Source organism: Magnolia sinica, chromosome 15 (assembly GCF_029962835.1).
Source record: "Magnolia sinica isolate HGM2019 chromosome 15, MsV1, whole genome shotgun sequence".
Classification (NCBI taxonomy): domain Eukaryota; kingdom Viridiplantae; phylum Streptophyta; class Magnoliopsida; order Magnoliales; family Magnoliaceae; genus Magnolia; species Magnolia sinica.
The window spans coordinates 76,679,391-76,698,497 of record NC_080587.1 but is presented as its reverse complement, the minus strand read 5'-3'; the positions used below and the strand labels follow the sequence as shown (position 1 = coordinate 76,698,497).

The 19,107-nt window shown below is 40.0% G+C and overlaps 2 protein-coding genes across 3 annotated transcripts; both read left to right on the top strand.

Moving 5' to 3' along the window:
- Window positions 1-1,974: 1,974 nt before the first annotated feature.
- Window positions 1,975-10,732, top strand: LOC131228183 (eukaryotic translation initiation factor 3 subunit K-like). The gene is made up of 8 exons (XM_058224038.1): window positions 1,975-2,130; window positions 2,962-3,018; window positions 5,295-5,345; window positions 5,453-5,515; window positions 6,010-6,060; window positions 6,161-6,227; window positions 8,498-8,580; window positions 10,345-10,732. The coding sequence occupies exons 1-8, from the start codon at window positions 2,011-2,013 to the stop codon at window positions 10,546-10,548; spliced, it is 696 nt and encodes a 231-aa protein (XP_058080021.1). The 5' UTR covers window positions 1,975-2,010; the 3' UTR covers window positions 10,549-10,732.
- A 1,463-nt stretch (window positions 10,733-12,195) lies between these two features.
- On the top strand, window positions 12,196-17,542 carry LOC131228181 (small ribosomal subunit protein uS2-like). 2 transcript variants are annotated; one of them, XM_058224036.1, is made up of 5 exons: window positions 12,196-12,431; window positions 15,015-15,277; window positions 15,362-15,559; window positions 16,120-16,327; window positions 17,265-17,542. In XM_058224036.1, exons 1-5 carry the CDS (start codon window positions 12,305-12,307, stop codon window positions 17,363-17,365), a joined length of 897 nt encoding a protein of 298 aa, XP_058080019.1. In that variant the 5' UTR covers window positions 12,196-12,304; the 3' UTR covers window positions 17,366-17,542. The 2 variants fall into 2 exon arrangements, with proteins under 2 accessions (XP_058080019.1, XP_058080020.1); XM_058224037.1 differs by having other exon boundaries at window positions 12,292-12,431; window positions 14,993-15,277.
- Window positions 17,543-19,107: the final 1,565 nt, after the last annotated feature.

Genomic DNA, 19,107 nt, shown 5'->3' with positions numbered 1-19,107 from the left:
ATCTAAGTACTAAATCAAAACTGAACCGCTTTGAGTACATCATTGTAGGGATCTTATACCTAAAACCCATAGAGAAGATCTAGGTCCGAAAGTTCGTGGTGAATCACTAAATGGGTGGGTCATAGAACCTCTCAAAATTGACCTGACATAGATCTGGTTTTTAAATGGGTCTGATTTGGGCCCACCCTAAAATGGACCCGACCCGAACATGACCTGTGCCTGTAGAAAGTAGTAGTCAATTAATACAAATATAAAATTTAAAAGTTTGATTAATTAATTAAGACTACCTAATGTAAGTGGGAAATTATGAACTCCTGGATGAGATCCAATGGACCATCCTAAGATGGAAATTGTAATGGGTGCTTTGTTAGTGGAATTTTCTTTTAATTATTACCTGCACAGTGGGATTAGTCGTTTTGTCTAAGATATACAAAATGTTCTTGGAGCATTTTGTTTTAAATTTTGATAGAACCAATGCACTCGGGGTTGTTTGTTTGTGATCCTTACATTTGTGACCCATCCGAAATTTTCTCTTTCTTTTTTTTTTTTTTTTTTGTTAAAGTATATATTTTAATGGGTTTAGTTAATAAAATCCAAGTCTTGTGAATATACTGAAGAATTTTAATGCATTCAAGATACATGCTCCCAAACAAAAGATTTGGATCCTAGTGCAATTCAACCAAGCACAAATGAGGATTCAGAATCACCTTCATTCCAATATAATTGTGATTTAGATTTCAATACATTCTAGATCCAAGCTCCCAAACAGGCCTTTAGAGTATTGTTGTTTTAAAATTCAATTACAATTTTTTATACCCAACCCATGAGATAAACAGGGTTGGGTCTAAATATAACAAGATCTAGACCCGACCTAAATTTTAATGGGTTGGATAGGGACCAAACTTCTAAATTAGTTATTAAATTGATTGGATCTAAGACTCCTCTCAACCCAACTTGACTTTAGTGATACATTTAAACCAATTAATAAACTGGAAGCTTCAAATGAACATTGAACCGTTAGATATTGAGGCTGCTGGACTTTTAAATGTTACCAAAGGGAGCACAAGGAGCACAAGTAGATATACTTCTAGAATGCTGACTTATGATAAAACTGGAAGAAGGAAAAACAAAGTTGAATTATTAACTAATTACTTGTATTTTATTGAGTGTAAGGTCTTAAATTTATATATGAGGAATAATTTCAATACAAAATAATATAATAAATACGAAATCTAATTTAATTAGCTTATATCGTAATAAATTTTAGAATATATATATAGCCAAATGCTCAACTATGCACCAGTTCGCACGGAACTCGTGTGAACTTTTTTGAGAACTCATCACACTTATGTTACTCCAAAATCCAAACAGTGAAGCAGCATCTCATGAAACCCCTTGGGCCCAATTTTTACTTTGATCCAAAACTTTGGTTGAACAGTCCATGTGAAGCAATACCTCATGAACCCTCGACCCAATTTTTACTTTGATCCAAAACTTTGGAGGACCATGAAAAATGAAAACAGTTTCATCCCCTTGATTTGCATTTCTCTTTGCAATAGCCCATCAGAATTTTAGATCAGGGTGAAATTTTGTGCCTTATGGTTTTATGGGATTTCGCATCACACAGACCATTCGGATTAGACACCCATGACACGTGTACAAAGGTGCACAAGTGAGCATGACTTATATATATATATATATATATTAAATGAAATATTTTTCTAATACACACAATGGGAAATGAAGTCCTTCCAAATAACTCGGATTGAGGGTCAACTCACGCTGAAACCTCTCCTCATGAGTTGGCCCGAGGACCAACCCAACTGGAGCTAATGTTGAATTTCCAACCTCCAAACCAACTCAGGTTGGGTCATGTTAGGGCAAGCATGCAGAATCACAGCGGCCCAACCTGACCCGACTTCAGGTACAGGTTGGGCCACTCGGGTTCGGGTCCATCCCAAAGACAGTAAAACCCTTGATCGTTTGTCGAGTTGAGTAGGTTTTGGAGAAATGGGAAGAGAACGAGAGATGTCGTCTCCCTCCTCATCCTACACCGTCGAGCAGCTAGTCGCAGTCAATCCGTACAATCCCGACATCCTTCCCGATCTCGAGGCCTACGTTAACGAGCAGGTCTCTCTCTCTCTCTCTCTCTCTCTAATTAGGGAGCGTTTGGATGCTCACTTTCGAATTTAGGTGAATGAACAAAAATGGAGGTGGAGAGTCGGATCACTCTGGCCTTTTTCTGATTTTTCATTGAATTGAACGATTGCAATTCGGTTCACTTGAGCATCCAAACGCTACCATAAAAATTCAGCTGTTGTCATTCGACTGGAAGAAATTGCACCCATTTTATAGTTAAGGTTATCGGATGGGATAGGTTGTTGGGCATGCCCCATTAATTGTGGGACCCACCTCAAACGAACAGTCAGGATCACTGATAGGTGGGGTCCTTTGTGTATGGTTGCTGGCTGAGCAAAGTAAAGCGATTTTGCTCCCAGATGTTTTGTATTTCCTCATAAGGGATGACTCTGCTTCCTGAGAGGGTATCTCTAGCATGTCGTGAATCATGATAATTCATCTTGGTTAACAGTGAATCAGCACAATACAGGGTTGGCCCATGGTAGAAAAACGACACCATTTGCACGATCCTACCCATCGGATCCATGGCTTCCAAAAGGATGGCAAAAATAATAAAAGGGGTCAATGGTTCAAATTCAAAGTGGAAAGTCTATCCGTTGGACATATAGGATTTTCAAATTGGCACAGTGTTTGTACCATAGTCCATACACGGTAGGGCCTACTATATTGATGGCTACATATGTAGAGGCTTTGGTACATTACAACTAAACCAAAACCTCACGCTTGTCGAATGCATGGATATAGAGAAATTGAGTGGTTGTACTGTTGTTGGTGTTGTTTTGGAACTCATTGATTTCATCTGTTCCATGTTTCATGATGTAGGTTTCATCACAAACATACAGTTTGGATGCAAATCTCTGCCTTCTTCGGCTCTATCAGGTTGGAGATCTTACGATTCTCGTGTGCATCTCAGTATTTCTATGTATGTAATGTGACCCATTTGGTGTGCACGCAGTATTCACAGAGAGTTGCTGAACACATTTCTCAAAGAGGAGAGAGATTTGGTGGGAATCCCAAAATATTTTGAAATTGCATTTGAAAGTCAGATGTTGAAATACCTATCTGGCATGATCCAAAGAAGGGTGGATGAGGGTCCAACATGTATTTCAAAATGGGTTTTTCAAATTTTGTTTCCAAACATGTGAGGATTCCTGCTCACTGTTGTTGTATACCAATTCATAGTGCATGCTATCCTTTTGTTTATGCAATTCATGATAGCAAATCAGATTTCTTTGTGCAACTAATCCCAAGATCACCATCACATATTAAGGGCCTGTTTAGCTTTGCTAAAGAAAATGCTTCTTCTTTTTTCTTTTTTTCTTTTTGTATTTTTTATTATGAAAATTACCTTTTTAGGCCTAGCCTCTGTTTCTTGATGGCATTTCCATTTCCACAGACTTGTGAAAATGACTCTCCAGAAATTGAATTCGGCCTCTTGGTTGGAAGGTTTGTTGCACAATAGTGTAGAGATGTACACCTTCACACGTGAGCACAACTTTGCAACATCCACTCCATCCATCAGTTTCTCCATATCATATTAGGATCTGACCCCAAAAATGAGGTAGATCCATGTCTTAAACTGGGATTGAACACCCACCATTGAAACCTGCGTGGGGGCCGCTGTGATGTTTATATGCTATCTAAACAGTTCATAAGGTTATTCGTACCAGGTTGAATGGAAAAACAATATCATCATAATCCAAAACTTCTGTGGCCCCCTTGAAGTTTTCAATGGTGGGCATTCAACCACCACTGTTTTGTCTAGTGTCACCCACATGAGCTGGTGAAACTAGTGGATTGAGTGGATGTCAGGTGGGCATTGTGGTGGGCCCCACGGAGCTTCCACTTACAGGACTCCTTGCAGGTGTGGTGATAGGAAGGATGTCCTGAGGCTTCTCTCTCAGTGACATGCAGAAATGTACGGAGTCAATGCACCAAAAGGCTGAGGGGCCACTATGATGCATGTGACCTATCCACTCTGTACACCATATGAAACAGCTCATGTTAGGATGTGAGCCAAAAAATCAGCCCTATCTGAAACTATAGTGGGCCACACTAGAGGGAAAAGTGGAGAATGGTCATGTGTGTTGTCTGTTAACAAATTTGTTGTGCTTGTTAACCAAACATGTTCTTTTATAGCAAAAACATTTTTCTACAAGAAATTGCCAAACATACATTTTTTTCACATACACAAGAAACAATCTAGAGAATTATTTCTTGAGAATCAATTTTGCTATTGTGAGAAGCAACCCCAAATAGGCCCTAAGTACAATAAGAGAAGGGAAATAAAAAAAATATCGACACATACCTAATTGTAGGGTTAGGATTTGGCACATGTTTGAATTTTGGATGCTAGTGAATTGGATCGATTAGCTTGAATGCTCAAGATTTACAATCCAAAGTTGGAACGGCTGCCACTCCTAATAATTAGGGTGCAATGGGACCTGTTTGAAAATAGAATATTCTTTGAATTGGAGATCCTGTGGTTGCACCCATGTGTATTAGATAAATGCCTTTTGTCATATAAATAGGGAAAATGAAACACTTACAGTCCAACCAATTTTGGGGTCCTAGGCTTTTAGCGGCTCCATCAGATTGGTTCTTTGAAACTTCAAAGCGTGCAGCTAATAGCACTTATTGGGGTTACCTTTACATCTTCAGTGGGAGGAATCCCATTAGGATCTGTTTCTATGGTGGTTGGTAGGTGCTACTCAAGTGGATTGGTTCTCCTAATCTTCCCATTATTACTATGTTCACCATGCCCTTAATGCAAGTGCACCTGAGGCAAAATCCTCACCATCCACCATCAATTATTCCCACGATCCAACAGTAGGGCATCTTGTCAACTCTCACAGAGTCTGAACTGTTGATCAAATGACCAACATAATGCTCATGATAAAACTTATTCAATGCCAGCATTAATCATCTGATCTTCCACATCCTAGAATCTGTGCTCTCTATCTCTTTCTCACTCACTCAAAAGGCTTTGCCTTGCTACGTTTTCTCCTCTCTCTCTCTCTCTCTCTCTCTCTCTCTCTCTCTCTCTCTCTCTTTTCTGGATAAAAATTGGCCAACATGTTGAGCTGAATGGCAGAGATTCCAAATTGTTTTCCTCCCATTTTTTCATGCTCATATGTTTTTTTTTTCTCTTACAGTTTGAGCCAGAGCGGATGAGCATCCAAATTGTTGCTCGGATTTTGGTCAAGGTCTAGTGCATTTTCTCCTGCTAAAACAGTGTAGAAATTATTGGATTTTATATTTTTCTTGGCATCTAAACTAAGTACATTTTTTTGTGCAATTATTGTTTTAACAGGCTCTCATGGCAATGCCAGCTCCAGATTTTAACCTCTGTCTCTTCTTAATCCCAGAACGAGTGGTATTTTCCTTCTTTCCCATCTTTATTAGGCATGTAAATCACTGTCATGCATGCCTCAGAATTTGATCTCGGATCCGACTCTGCCAATCTGTGTGAGATGTAGGTCATAGATTGGATGGGCACCACAATTGATGCACTGTGGCTTGAAAAAGTCGTTTGGGCCATGTTTATGCATTGCACAATGTTGCTTGGATACTGTTAAATGTTGATTTCTTTCATACATGCATGGCCACCTGATTAGAGTACCAGCCTGATTTTTGGGCTGTGACTGTGAGACATGCATTATTGGTCCCACCTGATGAATGGCATGGATCTCGCCCATTTGGGCAGGCTTCAAGATCCTATTACGGTGACTGGTCTATGGAAGTGTTTACTTGTTCAATCTTTAATGAGATTAGAGTGCTCAATTTTCATAGCTATCTTTTTAATTGTTTAATAAGAGTTTTTTTTTTTTTTTGCAAACATATGAACCATTACCTCTTTTCCATTATCAGCAAATGGAGGAACAGTTCAAGACACTGATTGTCCTCTCACATTATCTTGAGGTATGAATCCAGTTTTTAGCTCAAGCATGTATGTGTATATTCATGCATGCTTGAAACTGATTGAACATGCTATTTTGCCCCTTTTTTTAATTTACTGCAGACAGCAAGGTTCCGTGAGTTTTGGGATGAGGCAGCAAAAAACCGCAGCATAGTTGAAGTTGTACCAGGTAACAGAAAACCTATTAGGATCTAGGCTTGTCCCATGTTATCCCTCATTCTTTTTCCTTTTTTTTCTTCTTCTTCTTTTTTTTTTTTTCTTTTAAATGGCAACAGTTCAATTGCTAGAATCTATAACTGTGGAAATTGTTGCATGTCTTTTAGATTTTCCCTATACAATTAGGTGGTTTGCTATCTTGAAGAACCATCTATGTAATTCCAACAGAAAAGAAGAATTTAAAAAAGGTTAAACTTTAAAGGGTTATCTATGAGTGATGTTGGAAGGGTAATCAAAACTGAAATATCAGTTTCGAGTCTCAAACATCTAAGTCTAGAGGAGGATTTTCAAATTTCTAGGTGTAGGAACTGGTTTAGAGGTTGTAGGGGAATAGGGAATGTAAGTAATTAGAAGCACAAGTTATATTGCAGATTATATAGATATCAGTTTAAAGGATTGAATGAATTTGGCTGACAACTAGAAATTAGGCTTTATAAAGCTAAATTTATTGCAACAGTGGTTGGATGAGGTTGTATGCATGTGTGCCAAAAGAAAAATATAGATAAAGAAAGGAATAAGGGAAGGGTATAACTATATGTTGATTTACACAACTTGTGCAAAGGGTAAGGAGGCATACTTCCTTTCAAGTCTTTGGGGACACCAAAACAGAGGAAAATAACTGATTTTTGCTTTATTAAAATTTATTCTTAAAACTGAACTATATGGCTGGTAAGGTATGAATAGCTTGTAATGCAAGTTGTAGAAAAATTCCAAGTCAAGTCTTTGACAATCGTCTAATGGAAACTAACTTTACTTTTGTAAACTATTGACTAATTACTAATAACTTTGACTAGGCAAACACCAATATTGACTGGACTATTTGACTAGATTGGATAGGACCCTGCCCGTACTATTTGATTGGTCAACCGTGTCAAAATAGTAAACTGATATTGAAAACTCTAACTGTAGGATCAACAGTCAGTCTTTTAATATAGATTCTTCAGGTTCTTCTTTTTATGTGGATACACTTTTTATAAAGTGTTTGGATTTGCATCACCGAGTTCTCAAGGTTGGTTTGGTTGTTTGTTTCTCATGTCCACCACGAAGTTGTGAGAAGTGTGAGGCGCATGATAGTGATCGTTCATTGTTGGGACGGGCACCATTTTTGCCACTCCATTTCCAAAAGAGGAATGAAGGCTACATACAAGAGTGGGATGTTATCCTACTCACGACATGCATGCCACTTTGTGAACAAGATCTGAGCCATTTATCAGGTGTGCCCCATCACGTATGTGTTGTGTATATAATGAAGATCACTCTTCTGTCTCTACCTTGGTTTGGGATACTGTGCTGCATTTGCATGGTTGGTGGTGCGGGATAAAATTCTTACCCTTGGTCATTTAAAGAGTAGGGGATTCACCCTTGTGCATGCGTGATGTGCAAAATGGGGGAATCAAATCAATTCATCATCTTTTTCACCGTTGTCACATGGCTAGTTCAATATGACGCTCCTTCCCAAACATGTTCAGGATATCTTGAACATTTGGAGAAAAGATTGGAGAGCTCCTTTGTAGTTGGGGAAGTGATCCAAGAAAGAGTAAGCTGCTTTGGTGGTTGCTGCCCTTTGCATTATGTTGGGAAATCTGGAAAGAAAGGAACAATTAAAAGTTTACTAATGAATCATTCCTGGAGACGAAATTAAAAGAGAGAATCAAAGGAAATATCATCATGTAGGCTCCTCCACAACCTTCCAAGGCATTCGAGCATCAGATTCAAGTAGGCATATGTATATAAATGTAGCCATATGTATGGAAGTTGTTTTAGAGATTAATTGAATTTCGAATGAATCAAATTAGATTTTCTTGTTTCCAGCAATGGGATTCAAATCCCTTCTTCTTTTTTTTTTTCTGAAGAGTAATGGGATTCAAATCCCTAGAAGAGCGATTTTTCTAAAAAGCCCTTGTTGTGACTCCTTGGGCCTTTTCTGGAGCAACTCCACAAAGTTATTGTTATTTCCTGTTGTTTCTTAATTACTTGCGGTGATTGGATCTATTGGTGACATATTGGATCTCATCTAGAGGTGAAATTGTTCATCAATAATTAGGATGGAATTGGATCCTTGTGTTTCGAGTTCAATTCATTGATACACCCCATCAAAATGTACACCTCGTTTCTCTCTATTAATCTGAAAAAATATAGTATCTTGGACATTTTGGATAAATCAGGTCTGTTTTGGTCGTCGCCTTGCTGGTTATTCTAACTTGCGCGAAAGAGCAAATGCAGGTTTTGAGCAAGCAATCCAAGCTCATGCAATTCATGTCCTTTCACTGACTTATCAGAAGGTTCCGCGACCTGTCCTTGCTGAGGTAAGCTTTTGATTTTCTCTCCTTTACTCTTCTAATTTGTGAGGGATGTGGTTTAGTACTGAAATTGCTATGCTTTCAAACTTACCGTGTTTGGATGCTTAACTGAGTTGATTTGATGATGTTTTAGAGTATTTATAATGAGTAGGTAGTTTTAAAATGCAGTGGTGTTCCTTTCAATTCCAACTTAAAGTAATTGTTTTTTGGCACATTCTCAACACCATGTAGCCCTGTCTTTACACGTCCTCAGGCTAAAGAATACCTGAGGTTTTTCCATGAAAGAGGGTGCCAAATACTGGCCATGCCCTTCAGGCATAAGGCTGCTTTTTGGATGGTAAATCAGATTGAATTGCAATAATTCAATTCAATAAATGGTAAATGATAATAGTGTTGCCAGCCCCACTAGCCCCAAATTGCAATTAGTAACTATTCTCTTCCAACTTGAAAGAAATGGAATTGCGATCAAGGGGTTGGCTGGCATCATCAAATAAATGAGTCCTATTCACATTATGTTCATTTCCTCTATAAATGAATTGAATGAAGAAGCATCCAAACAGACCCTAAAAGATTTTGTGTTAAATTTGTTTTTTTATTATATATATATATATTATTTTTAATTTTAATTTTTAAATTTTATGCACAGCGTAATCTGGCCTTTTTTTTTTCTCCCATCATTCAAACAATTTTCTCTGAGACTTATTATTACAATGCTCTGGTCCAGAGTTGTACAGTATGTACAAGTGGGGTCCATGTTCAGTTTTCAGTTTGTGCATGGGCCTCACTGGATTGCCCATGCTCCACCCAGATTGGGAGATTCTTGGTTAAGAATATAGAGCCCTTAATATTAGAATGTGTTGCTTTATTTTCTTTCCTGTCCATTTGATGGGAGCCTCTTGAAAAGTTAGGAATTTTCCACTGGGGAGATTTTTGGTGCATGGTCCACTCAGAATGGGACCCATTATTCAACAGTTTCTGTCATTAAACCATGTGGTCCACTTCTACAAACTGAGAACCTGAATGGTTCTCTACAAACTTTTGCCTGGAGCAGTCTCGATAAACTTGCCTGACTGTGTCTGCTTCACAAGGGGCTCATTTGGATGCACTTCCTCCAAAGGTGGTTGCAAGCCTGCAATTTTGGTTTTTGCAGAGTCAGCGTTTTAGTGCCTATTTTTTTGAGCTGGAGATGAGGCGGGGTTTTGAAAAGTGCATCCAAACGCATAACATGAACAGGCGTTTTGATCAAAACGGCATTTACAAACAGGCCTCGGGGTTGTGTCGTGAAACAAACCAACACTAGCAATCTCCTCACTACATATGCACAATCAGCCTCTGCATTGGTTTTTCCTGCAGTCTATGATCACTGCCCTGTGTTGGAGTTAGGTAGGAATGTACAACATTTGACTGAGCAATTTGTTGCCCAACAAAACTTTAGGGGCCTGCATTTTGGTGGTCAAAACCATTGACTTAGTGGGCCCTGGGTAGATTGGAGATGACCGAGGTGCCATCAGATGATCTTAACCATCCAATTGGGCCCCTATCATCTGTATGTTTCCATTTCCAAGCCACCAATTAGATTGCTGAGATAATCTGACAGTGGGGGACAGTGGGGTATGGCCTAATCCCATGATGGGGTTTGCCAGAAGAAGAGCTCAGGTACCAGAAGGTTAGCACCACCTGTACAACTACTGGAGGGTACAGAAATGGTGTACCTTCCAGTTATTTTTGTATGGTACCATTGTAAACATCCGACTTGTGCGCATGTAACAGGCGATCAACATCGAGGGCCTCTCTTTGGACAAGTTTCTGGAGCACCAGGTGGCCAACTGCGGGTGGGCCCTGGAGAAGGGCCATGGCCGGGGCCAGCTCATTGTGCTTCCTCGCAACGAATTCAACCAGCCGGAGCTCAAGAAAAACACTGCAGACAGCATCCCGTTAGACCACATAACTCGCATATTCCCCATTCTCAGCTGATTTTTCATTTTTTTTCTTCCAGTATGGTGACAGTTGCTAGTGAGGTGGTGCATTATGGATTGATTTGAAGTCCTATGCAGGATATCAGCTATCTGATCATTCTTGTAATGTTTGAGACTGCAAGCTTCTTGTTGTTGTGTTTTGAATTTGGAAGATATACTTGTGGCAGTTGTTACTTGGTAAATGCATTCTTAGGATTAGGGCCTTGTTGGGTCAAAATAGGGATCAACCGTTCTTGGCAATCTTGGGGCCCCCATGCCCTCCATGTTGGATTTGCCAGGCTTTTTTTTTTTTTCCTTGTAAAACTATGTAAATTACAATTATGCAGAGGAAAACGCCCCTTTATTACATCAAATCCAATGTGGAGGGCATGGGTTCCACCAAAATCGATTTTAGCGGATCTTCGACCCAAATGGACTGGGCCAATTTTTATTTTTAGTTTCTCTTCTGCTATTCTAGTGATGTACTCTTTACTAGTATCGCCTGCTGGTGGCTGTCGGGCTGAAAATTCAGGAGCGGTCTGTGACAGCCATAGGTGACTTGGTGTGGACTCTTGTGGGACAGTTGGGGCCCTAATGTTGGAGCCTGGGTGCTGTCTGTCTATAATTTGATTTAGCCTTGTTATAGAGTGGGGTCCTTACAGGACAGGCTCCAAGCGTAGATCATGCTGGGCTATGCCTGGAGAGTTACTGCGTCTGGCCTGGTCTGGCCCACCCAAGCTCCGATGAACCACACACGACATATATACATCCGCCCAACTGTCTAAATTGTGTTCCCTGTTGTAGGTGGGGCATGGATCATATTGATCGTTGCAGGCTAATTGGTGGCCATGGAAGTGGAAGCTGGAAAGAAAATGGTTCGAATAGAGATTCAGTAGGTCAAATCATAGGTTGCTAATCATCCGGTCAATGTGGATTTTTGATTGCACTCAGTCCACAACGGGCCCTACTTGTATAGCGTGCTGGCTGGAACAAAAGGGCCAGCAAGCAATTCTTGTGGAACTTTGTATGATTATCACACATTTTCATTCACCAGATGAAATGCGGGCCCCAAGTGCATGGGTCCCCTTGTGGTTTTGTTGAGTGGACCATCATATGTACCAATTTCACTTGTAGGTCGTTCCGTGTCCCCAGCCACTCATCTGGTGGGACCTGCATGAATGTGTCGGATGATCCTAAACACTATGGTTGAGGTAAAAGATGGATGGCTATAGAAGTAGCTCTGATTGAAAGGTAACAAATTCAGTAGTAGAAATGATTGACTGGGATTGTTTGATTATGGAGCTCACCCCATAAGAACTAATACATGGATGGATGCACCTGTCCTGTCCACAAGTTAAACATTCACTTATGCAGAATAGGGTAAGATATGGGGCCACGTTTGGTGATCCAAACCGTTGATCTGACAAAGAAATACAGTTGATGGTAGCTACTGGGGAAATGTTCGAGATGGGAAGGTGTAAGCCAAGATTTTTTTTTAAAAAAAATATTTGGGCAGGGTCTAGCTTGACCTAGGCCCAACGAAATTTTCTGTCGGGGCCGGGCCTAGATTGGACCGCCGGCTACTCAAGCCCTGGACGGTTTTGGTCAATTCCACGTTGAAAGCTAGGGTTTTTAACCCCAAAAGAAACCCTCCCCCTTTCTTTCACTTCAGCATATACGCAGCAGCAGAGCAGAGGAAGAAAGGGATTCCCGGCTTGTTTTTGAGGAAGGAGCTTCGCATCTAGGGTTTGAGAGAGAGAGAGAGAGAGAGAGAGATGGCTGAGAAGGGATTGTCGCAGAAAGAGGCGGATATACAGATGATGCTCGCGGCGGACGTGCATCTGGGCACCAAGAACTGCGATTTCCAGATGGATCGCTACGTCTTCAAAAGAAGAACCGATGGTCAGGACACACTCTCTCTCTCTCTCTCTCTCTCTCTCTCTCTCTCTCTCTCTCTCTCTCTGCAATTCGTTGTTTCTTGTCCTTTTAGAATTTCCGTGCTTCTTTGCTTAGTTCAGTTCAGTTCCGCGAAACGAACGGTTGATGTGTGATCGAAAGGAAAATGGATGGAAATTATAGATTGACCCTACTGTCATGTGGTGAGGAACTATATAATCTTCAACCAGTGAGTTTTTATGAGTAGGGCCCACCCTTTCGTTATCAGGACTGTTGATCTGATGGGTCCCACCGTGGGTAGACTGTGGCGTGAAAATCAACAAGGCAATCCTAATTATACGGTTGATAACAACGAAATAGAAGGCTTCGGATTTTTGTTTTCCCATGTGATTTTGTTTGAACAGCTGTTATTGTTGTTTCATGGGACCCATTTATTCAAACTGGCCCACCCTGTCCAGAATCTAGCCATCGTTGGACCAGGGTTCTGGATGGGTTTCAAGGCCTATTGATTGGAGCCAGGCTTGAGTTTTAGGATGGACCTGTGGCCTGGGCTCCGATATGCTTCAAGTTCTGGCAAGAAAACCCAGTGGTGCCAACTTATAAAACATTAGTGGGCAGCATTTCGCGGGTTGGTTTGGGCCAGCCTGAGTGTGATCCTTCAGGTCACGGGCAGTATCTTGAGTTTTCTTGTAAATGTTAGGAGACTATCATCTTTGTTCATGCTCTAGAATTGTAGTTGCATTTTTACAGTTGGACTACTTTCAATGGTGTTAGGTTTTGTTGATAATGCTGTTTTATAGTCTTTCAACAGTATTCAAAGATGTCTAATTTAATGATTTTTAATTTTTAATTTTTTTTCTGAATTGAAAAGGGTTAATCTTCATTATTGGTCAATGGTCAGCCAGTTTGTTGTTTTGCCATGAGTACTTAAACGGGCTCTTCAAGGAAATCTTGGAGAATTTAAGAGTGAGTGGGTGCATGTGTCATAGACATTTTTTATATAGTAGCAGGTGGTAAGTTAATGAAGCTTGAAATTCAAGGCACATTTGAGATTTTGTTTTCAAGCATTCATTCTTGTTTAGGACATGGCCCAAGCATAAGGAAGATATGAAACTCAAATCTTCCACACCATAGGAAACAGTGGGCATTGAAAACCCCACATTGAAACCTTCCTAGGGCCTCCTATGATCAAGGTATTTTGTAACGGTAATAGTGACCGTAACAGCCACCATCATTTCCATTTCAATACTAACCATAACGGTTGTTATGGTCTTCCTTTAAAAAAGAAGCTATATTGGCCCCGTAATGGGCCGTTATGTTTCATTTTTATTTTATTTTTAAAATTTTTCCATAATGGCCTTTGCAGCCATTATGATCCTATAACGCGTAACAATTGCCACCATTGCCATTACGGCATTACGGCACACTATGCCCATGATGTTTATATGCCATCTATTAGGATCTATGGAGCTTGATTATCAGAGATGTACTGTTCATCCAGCTAGCACTTTCATGGGTCGAGCTTTGTAACTTCACATGGAGTTTTATGTAAAGCCTAGTTTGGTTTGGAGTATATATTCTGTCGTGAGAGAGAGCTGTCATTCTATTGAGTGCTGCTTCGCTTTTTCTTTTTTTTTTGCCTTTGAGCATAGTTGATTGGTGTGAATCCATGGACGTACCGAAAGGGAACCACATAAATCTCTGTGTTGTGGTTTGCATCTTCTTCTTCTTCTTTATTTAGATTTCGACGTTGCCGTGTGTGGTTGAGAAGGGATCTCTTCCCTGAACACCACCCGACCCTTTCATAATGCGATTCTCACTTGGATGAAGGGAAACCACAAATATCAGCCTAATCAAAAACTTCCATGTCCCCCAAGAAGGTTTCAACAGTGGGAATTCAATTCCCAATGTTTCATGTGGTGTAGCCCACTTGAGTTTTGGATCTCCCTCATGTTTTGAACTTGTGTCCTAAAATGAGATGAAGGGATGGATGGAGCGGATCTAACACAAACATCACAGTGGGCCCCGCAGATTGGGTTACAGCCACAGGAGATTCCAGTAACCCCAGGTAGTAGGCAAGTCGTGTCTGATTCCTTCAGACATCTTATAATAAGAATTTGAATCCACTTTTGCTTCTATCACATAGCATATTAACCTGCTATGTTTCCATCCTTAGGCAAAAAAGCTGGCAAGATTAGCTCTTTGTATTGTGTTGTTTTTCGAGTAAAGGAAAATGTTAACATTTTAACCACTCTTGTTATTCAGTTGTCTTTCTATTGGTACTTGTTTGACAGACTAGGAACGAGCTTATCCTGTTAACTATTTGTGTCACTTCTTCCCTTGTCTAAACTCTTCAAGGAGGAAGTTCAAAGATTAATCTCTATGTTCTGGGGATTCCTATCCACCCTCTCTATGTTCTGGTGATTCCTATCCATTGTTATGGTGGATCTTTGTTTGCTTTCTCCTCTATCAATGAATTTTTTCTCCCCCCTTTTAATCAAGTTATCTTTCAAAAAAAAAAAAAAAATGAATTTTTTTGTTGGTGATTAAAAAAGATTGTTTGCCAGCTTAGTTGGCTTTTGATCTCAGGTATCTTTATCATAAACCTTGGTAAAACATGGGAGAAACTTCAACTTGCTGCTCGAGTTATTGTTGCCATTGAAAACCCACAAGACATCATTGTTCAATCTGCCAGACCTTATGGCCAGAGAGCTGTTCTGAAATTTGCACAATACACTGGCGCTCATCCAATTGCGGGGCGACACACACCGGGGACCTTCACAAATCAGCTTCAGACGTCATTCAGTGAACCCCGTCTTCTTATCCTGACTGATCCCAGAACTGATCATCAGGTATGCCCTTTGACATATAATGTTAATTTTGTGTTTAGGATAATCGTTTCTGACTGTTTTTATTGTTTTGGTAATCGTGTCCAGCCTATTAAGGAAGCTGCACTTGGAAACATTCCAACCATTGCTTTCTGTGATACTGATTCACCTATGCGGTATGTCGATATTGGAATTCCTGCCAATAACAAGGGGAAACACAGCATCGGTTGTCTTTTCTGGCTGCTAGCAAGGATGGTTCTGCAGATGCGTGGCACTATTCTTCCTGGGCAGAAGTGGGATGTAATGGTGAGATGCAGCAGTCTTTTGTTACAGTTTCTGTTTGAGAAATGCAATTGATACACACCAGAGAATGATTAAGAAACCTACCCTCTGCGGAACTGCCAATGTGGCATGTATGTGTGGGAATCAAGCCATACATCTGGGTGGCTCTGCTGTGTGACTTGGCTTAAAAACAGGGTGGTTGGGTCATTAGGCAGGCGCGTCTCTGAAAGAAGGGACAGCTAAAATAATAAACCAATGGTTCATGTATTCAAGAAGTGCATGCGGCTCACATTCACCAAACTGGCCTATTTTTGCGCCACGGCACAATACATTGTGGGTCCCACCTGATCAACGGACTGGATCTTGCATCTACTTTCTATTCTATGTTGACACATGTTGGGAGAGCGGGATTCTGAAACCCCACAACCTGCAGCATAGCAGGGCTTGTAATGTTTAGGAGAATGATTTTTGGGTGTCTGTTGAGGTAGGCCTGGTCAATACATATATATCAAGTCTACCACACCTGGCAGAATCTCATGAATTTCCTAATAGCAGTCGATTCTGAATCTGTGTGGTATATGCAGGTAGATTTGTTCTTCTACAGGGAGCCTGAGGAGACCAAGGAACAGGAGGAGGAAGAGCCTGTTGGAGTTCCTGATTATACAGCAACTGCACTTGGGCTATCCGGCGATCAATGGCCCAGCCAGATCAGTGATACGCAGTGGGTTCCAGACGTGGTTGCACCTCCCTCTATTCCTGCAGTGCCTGAGGTTGACTGGACGCCAGCTGCAGGTCAGAAGCATTATGACCTTTTCGTTATGTTTTAAATCATAATTGATGCAAATTCATCAGCCCTGTTTGGTTGCCAGTTAAAAATGATTTCATCTCATTTAGTCGACAGTAGTTATGTATTATAGATCATAGTTTATATAAATTCGTATGGCCATCAAGATTATTTTTATAGTTCATAATCGCTCTTAAACTAAAATGAGGTGAATTCATTTTTAAGTGGCAACCAAATAGGGCCTTATTTATGGTTAATATTAAAACAATTCCAACTGGAAACTAGATAATAGAAGGGCTGACCCACCTTTTATTGCAGAACTGCCATTGTAATTTCATTAACTACAATGATTACGGGTGTGTTTGGTTGCATCAAACATAATGAAATTTCATGATTAATCAGTCTAATTGGTGCAAAATATCATGAAATTTCATGATATTCAGTGCAACCAAACACACCATAAATTGCACTTTAATATGTTGTGGAAATCTTCAACCTATGATGTTAATTCCACTGTAAAAAAAAAAAAGAAAAAGTTTGAAAGACTTGTGCTGTGTTTGGATCAAGATTCTGAATATCTGTTTCAAGAGTCGTATTGCAACTCCCGAAAACCAATACGATATGGACCGCACATCATTTCCTAGGCCCGACCATTATTGTGTCCACCATGGATCATTTGATATGATACATTCTTATCAGATATATGGAACCATGGTTTGGATGGCATTCAACTTGTATTGGAAAGAAATAACAGAATCAACATCGATTGTGGTTACGATTGGTTCAAGTCTAATTTTGAATGCAACTAATTGCTATTTGGTGCCCAAATTCTCAATATGAATGGGAGGGAAATTGCCATTTGGTTTCTTGCCAGACTAAAATACTCCCAGATATATTTATGCTGCATTCTATTGATTTTTACCAATAATTTGTTATGAATTGCAGTTGTGTCAGGCGATGGATGGGACGCGGCTGTGGCACCACCAATAGTTGCTGCTGGGATAGATGTCATTCCTCCTACCATTGTGCCTTCAGGCTGGGAGTAGGAGAAAGAGCTTTCTGTATCCATGTTGGATTTTGTATCCTAAAACTCAACTCAAAATAGCCTCTCTTTTTCTTTTTCTTTTTCTTTTTTTTTCTTTTTTTTTTTTTAAATCCTATAGTAATTAGTATAGATATGTGAATTTTTCTTGGGCTCTTGTACATGGCCCCCTTATTTTTTTTTGTTTTGCTTTTGTTTTTGTTTTTTAAATCTGATACACATTTTACCCATTTGATGAGTAGGCTGGGTTGTTGGCCCACCATGATGTACGTGGCATACATTCTGTCCTTCAGTTTCTCCATCTCAAGTTAGGACGTGATCCCCAAAAAAGAGAAAAGAAAAAAAGAGTAAGATCCAAAGCTCAGGTGGACAACACTACAAGAAACAGTCGGGACTGAATATGCTCAAGGCCCACAGAAGTTTGGATCAGGTTGGGAATCACCTTATGAACCGGTCGAATGGCATGTGCATTGAGCCCGAACATTTGAATACCAGGCCGTTCAATCAGCGTTTCTTGTGGTGTGATCTAGCAGAGTTTTGTATCTTCCTCATATCTGGGATCATATCCCAACATGATCTGGTGAAACTGGTGGACGAAGTGGATGTTATACAGACAAATGTGGCAGGCCCCACACCAGTCCCATAAACACATGTTTACATGTAACCCGTTTCTCGGCGCATGCATGTTGTGGCCTACCTGGTGAACCGTGGCATGATGATGCCACGCGTTGTAATTGTTGCAGTGGAGCGCATCATGAGTGGTATCCGACAACACAAAAACAGTGAGAGCCAAACCCACAATTTATCAATCAATTTCAATGCTTAAAATCCATTGCAGAAAACACAGTAAGCCCTGTTTGGTAGGCGCCTAAATACTTCTCATTTAACAATTCATGGGCAACTAAGCTTTGCGCCCGATTCCCCAATCCTGAAAATTGAGGTTGCAAAGCATGCTTTTCAAGTAGACCTGGAAAACACCAATCTGACTATGCATTTTAGCGCCTATTACTGAAATCTACAATGTACGTGGATCCAAATGCGTTTGGATCAAAATAACGCTGGTACCACAAAAACCATATCAGAAAGCGCGTCCAAATGGGGTGTTAACAGAGCTGTATATGACATCTCCAAAACAGGCATTTATTTCGGGTAAATTTGGCTATATACCTGAGGGGCCAATATTCCCAATTTCAGCCATGTTAAGATGGCGGGCATCAGTTTTGAAGGCATTGTAACCATCTATGGGCTCAAGATCTTTGTCCCAATCTGATGTGAGACAGGCGACATATGCATACCAAGTTCCAGGTGGCAACATTCCTTTTGAGAGATTAACCACTGGATGGAAAAACCCAACGACTCTGAATCATAATCACAGCTTTTCTGAACAGATTTCAGAGTAATATAAACTGCTGCAAAGCTCTCGAAAATTTAAATGGGATTTTTTTTTAAAAAAAATTATTTTTTTAATAATAATAAAAAAAAGAATACTGAAAATCCTGAATTTATTTAGAAAAAAAAGGATTTAGATATTGAATTTTCAAAAGGATCCTCTTACTGTACATTTGAATGGCATAACTGACAAAATGTGCTTAAAAGAAAAAGAAATTACAGGAAAAAAACCAATGTAATTTTGTGAGGGGTTTTTTTTTGTTCCCCTTTATCTATTACAAACATTTTCTTTCCTGAAAGTGCTGTGTTCGAGCATTGTGGTCGACATGGTTTGAGTATAATTTCCAGATCGAACGC

Bases quoted from the DNA above. Each gene is read 5' to 3' on its own strand.
- LOC131228183 (XM_058224038.1), top strand. From the start codon at position 2,011: ATGGGAAGAGAACGAGAGATGTCGTCTCCCTCCTCATCCTACACCGTC. The intron at 5,346-5,452 runs GTCTAGTGCATT...TTGTTTTAACAG, and splicing joins TTGCTCGGATTTTGGTCAAG to GCTCTCATGGCAATGCCAGC. The intron at 5,516-6,009 runs GTATTTTCCTTC...TTCCATTATCAG, and splicing joins TCTTAATCCCAGAACGAGTG to CAAATGGAGGAACAGTTCAA.
- LOC131228181 (XM_058224036.1), top strand. From the start codon at position 12,305: ATGGCTGAGAAGGGATTGTCGCAGAAAGAGGCGGATATACAGATGATG. The intron at 15,560-16,119 runs GTGAGATGCAGC...TGGTATATGCAG, and splicing joins GGCAGAAGTGGGATGTAATG to GTAGATTTGTTCTTCTACAG. The intron at 16,328-17,264 runs GTCAGAAGCATT...TATGAATTGCAG, and splicing joins TGACTGGACGCCAGCTGCAG to TTGTGTCAGGCGATGGATGG.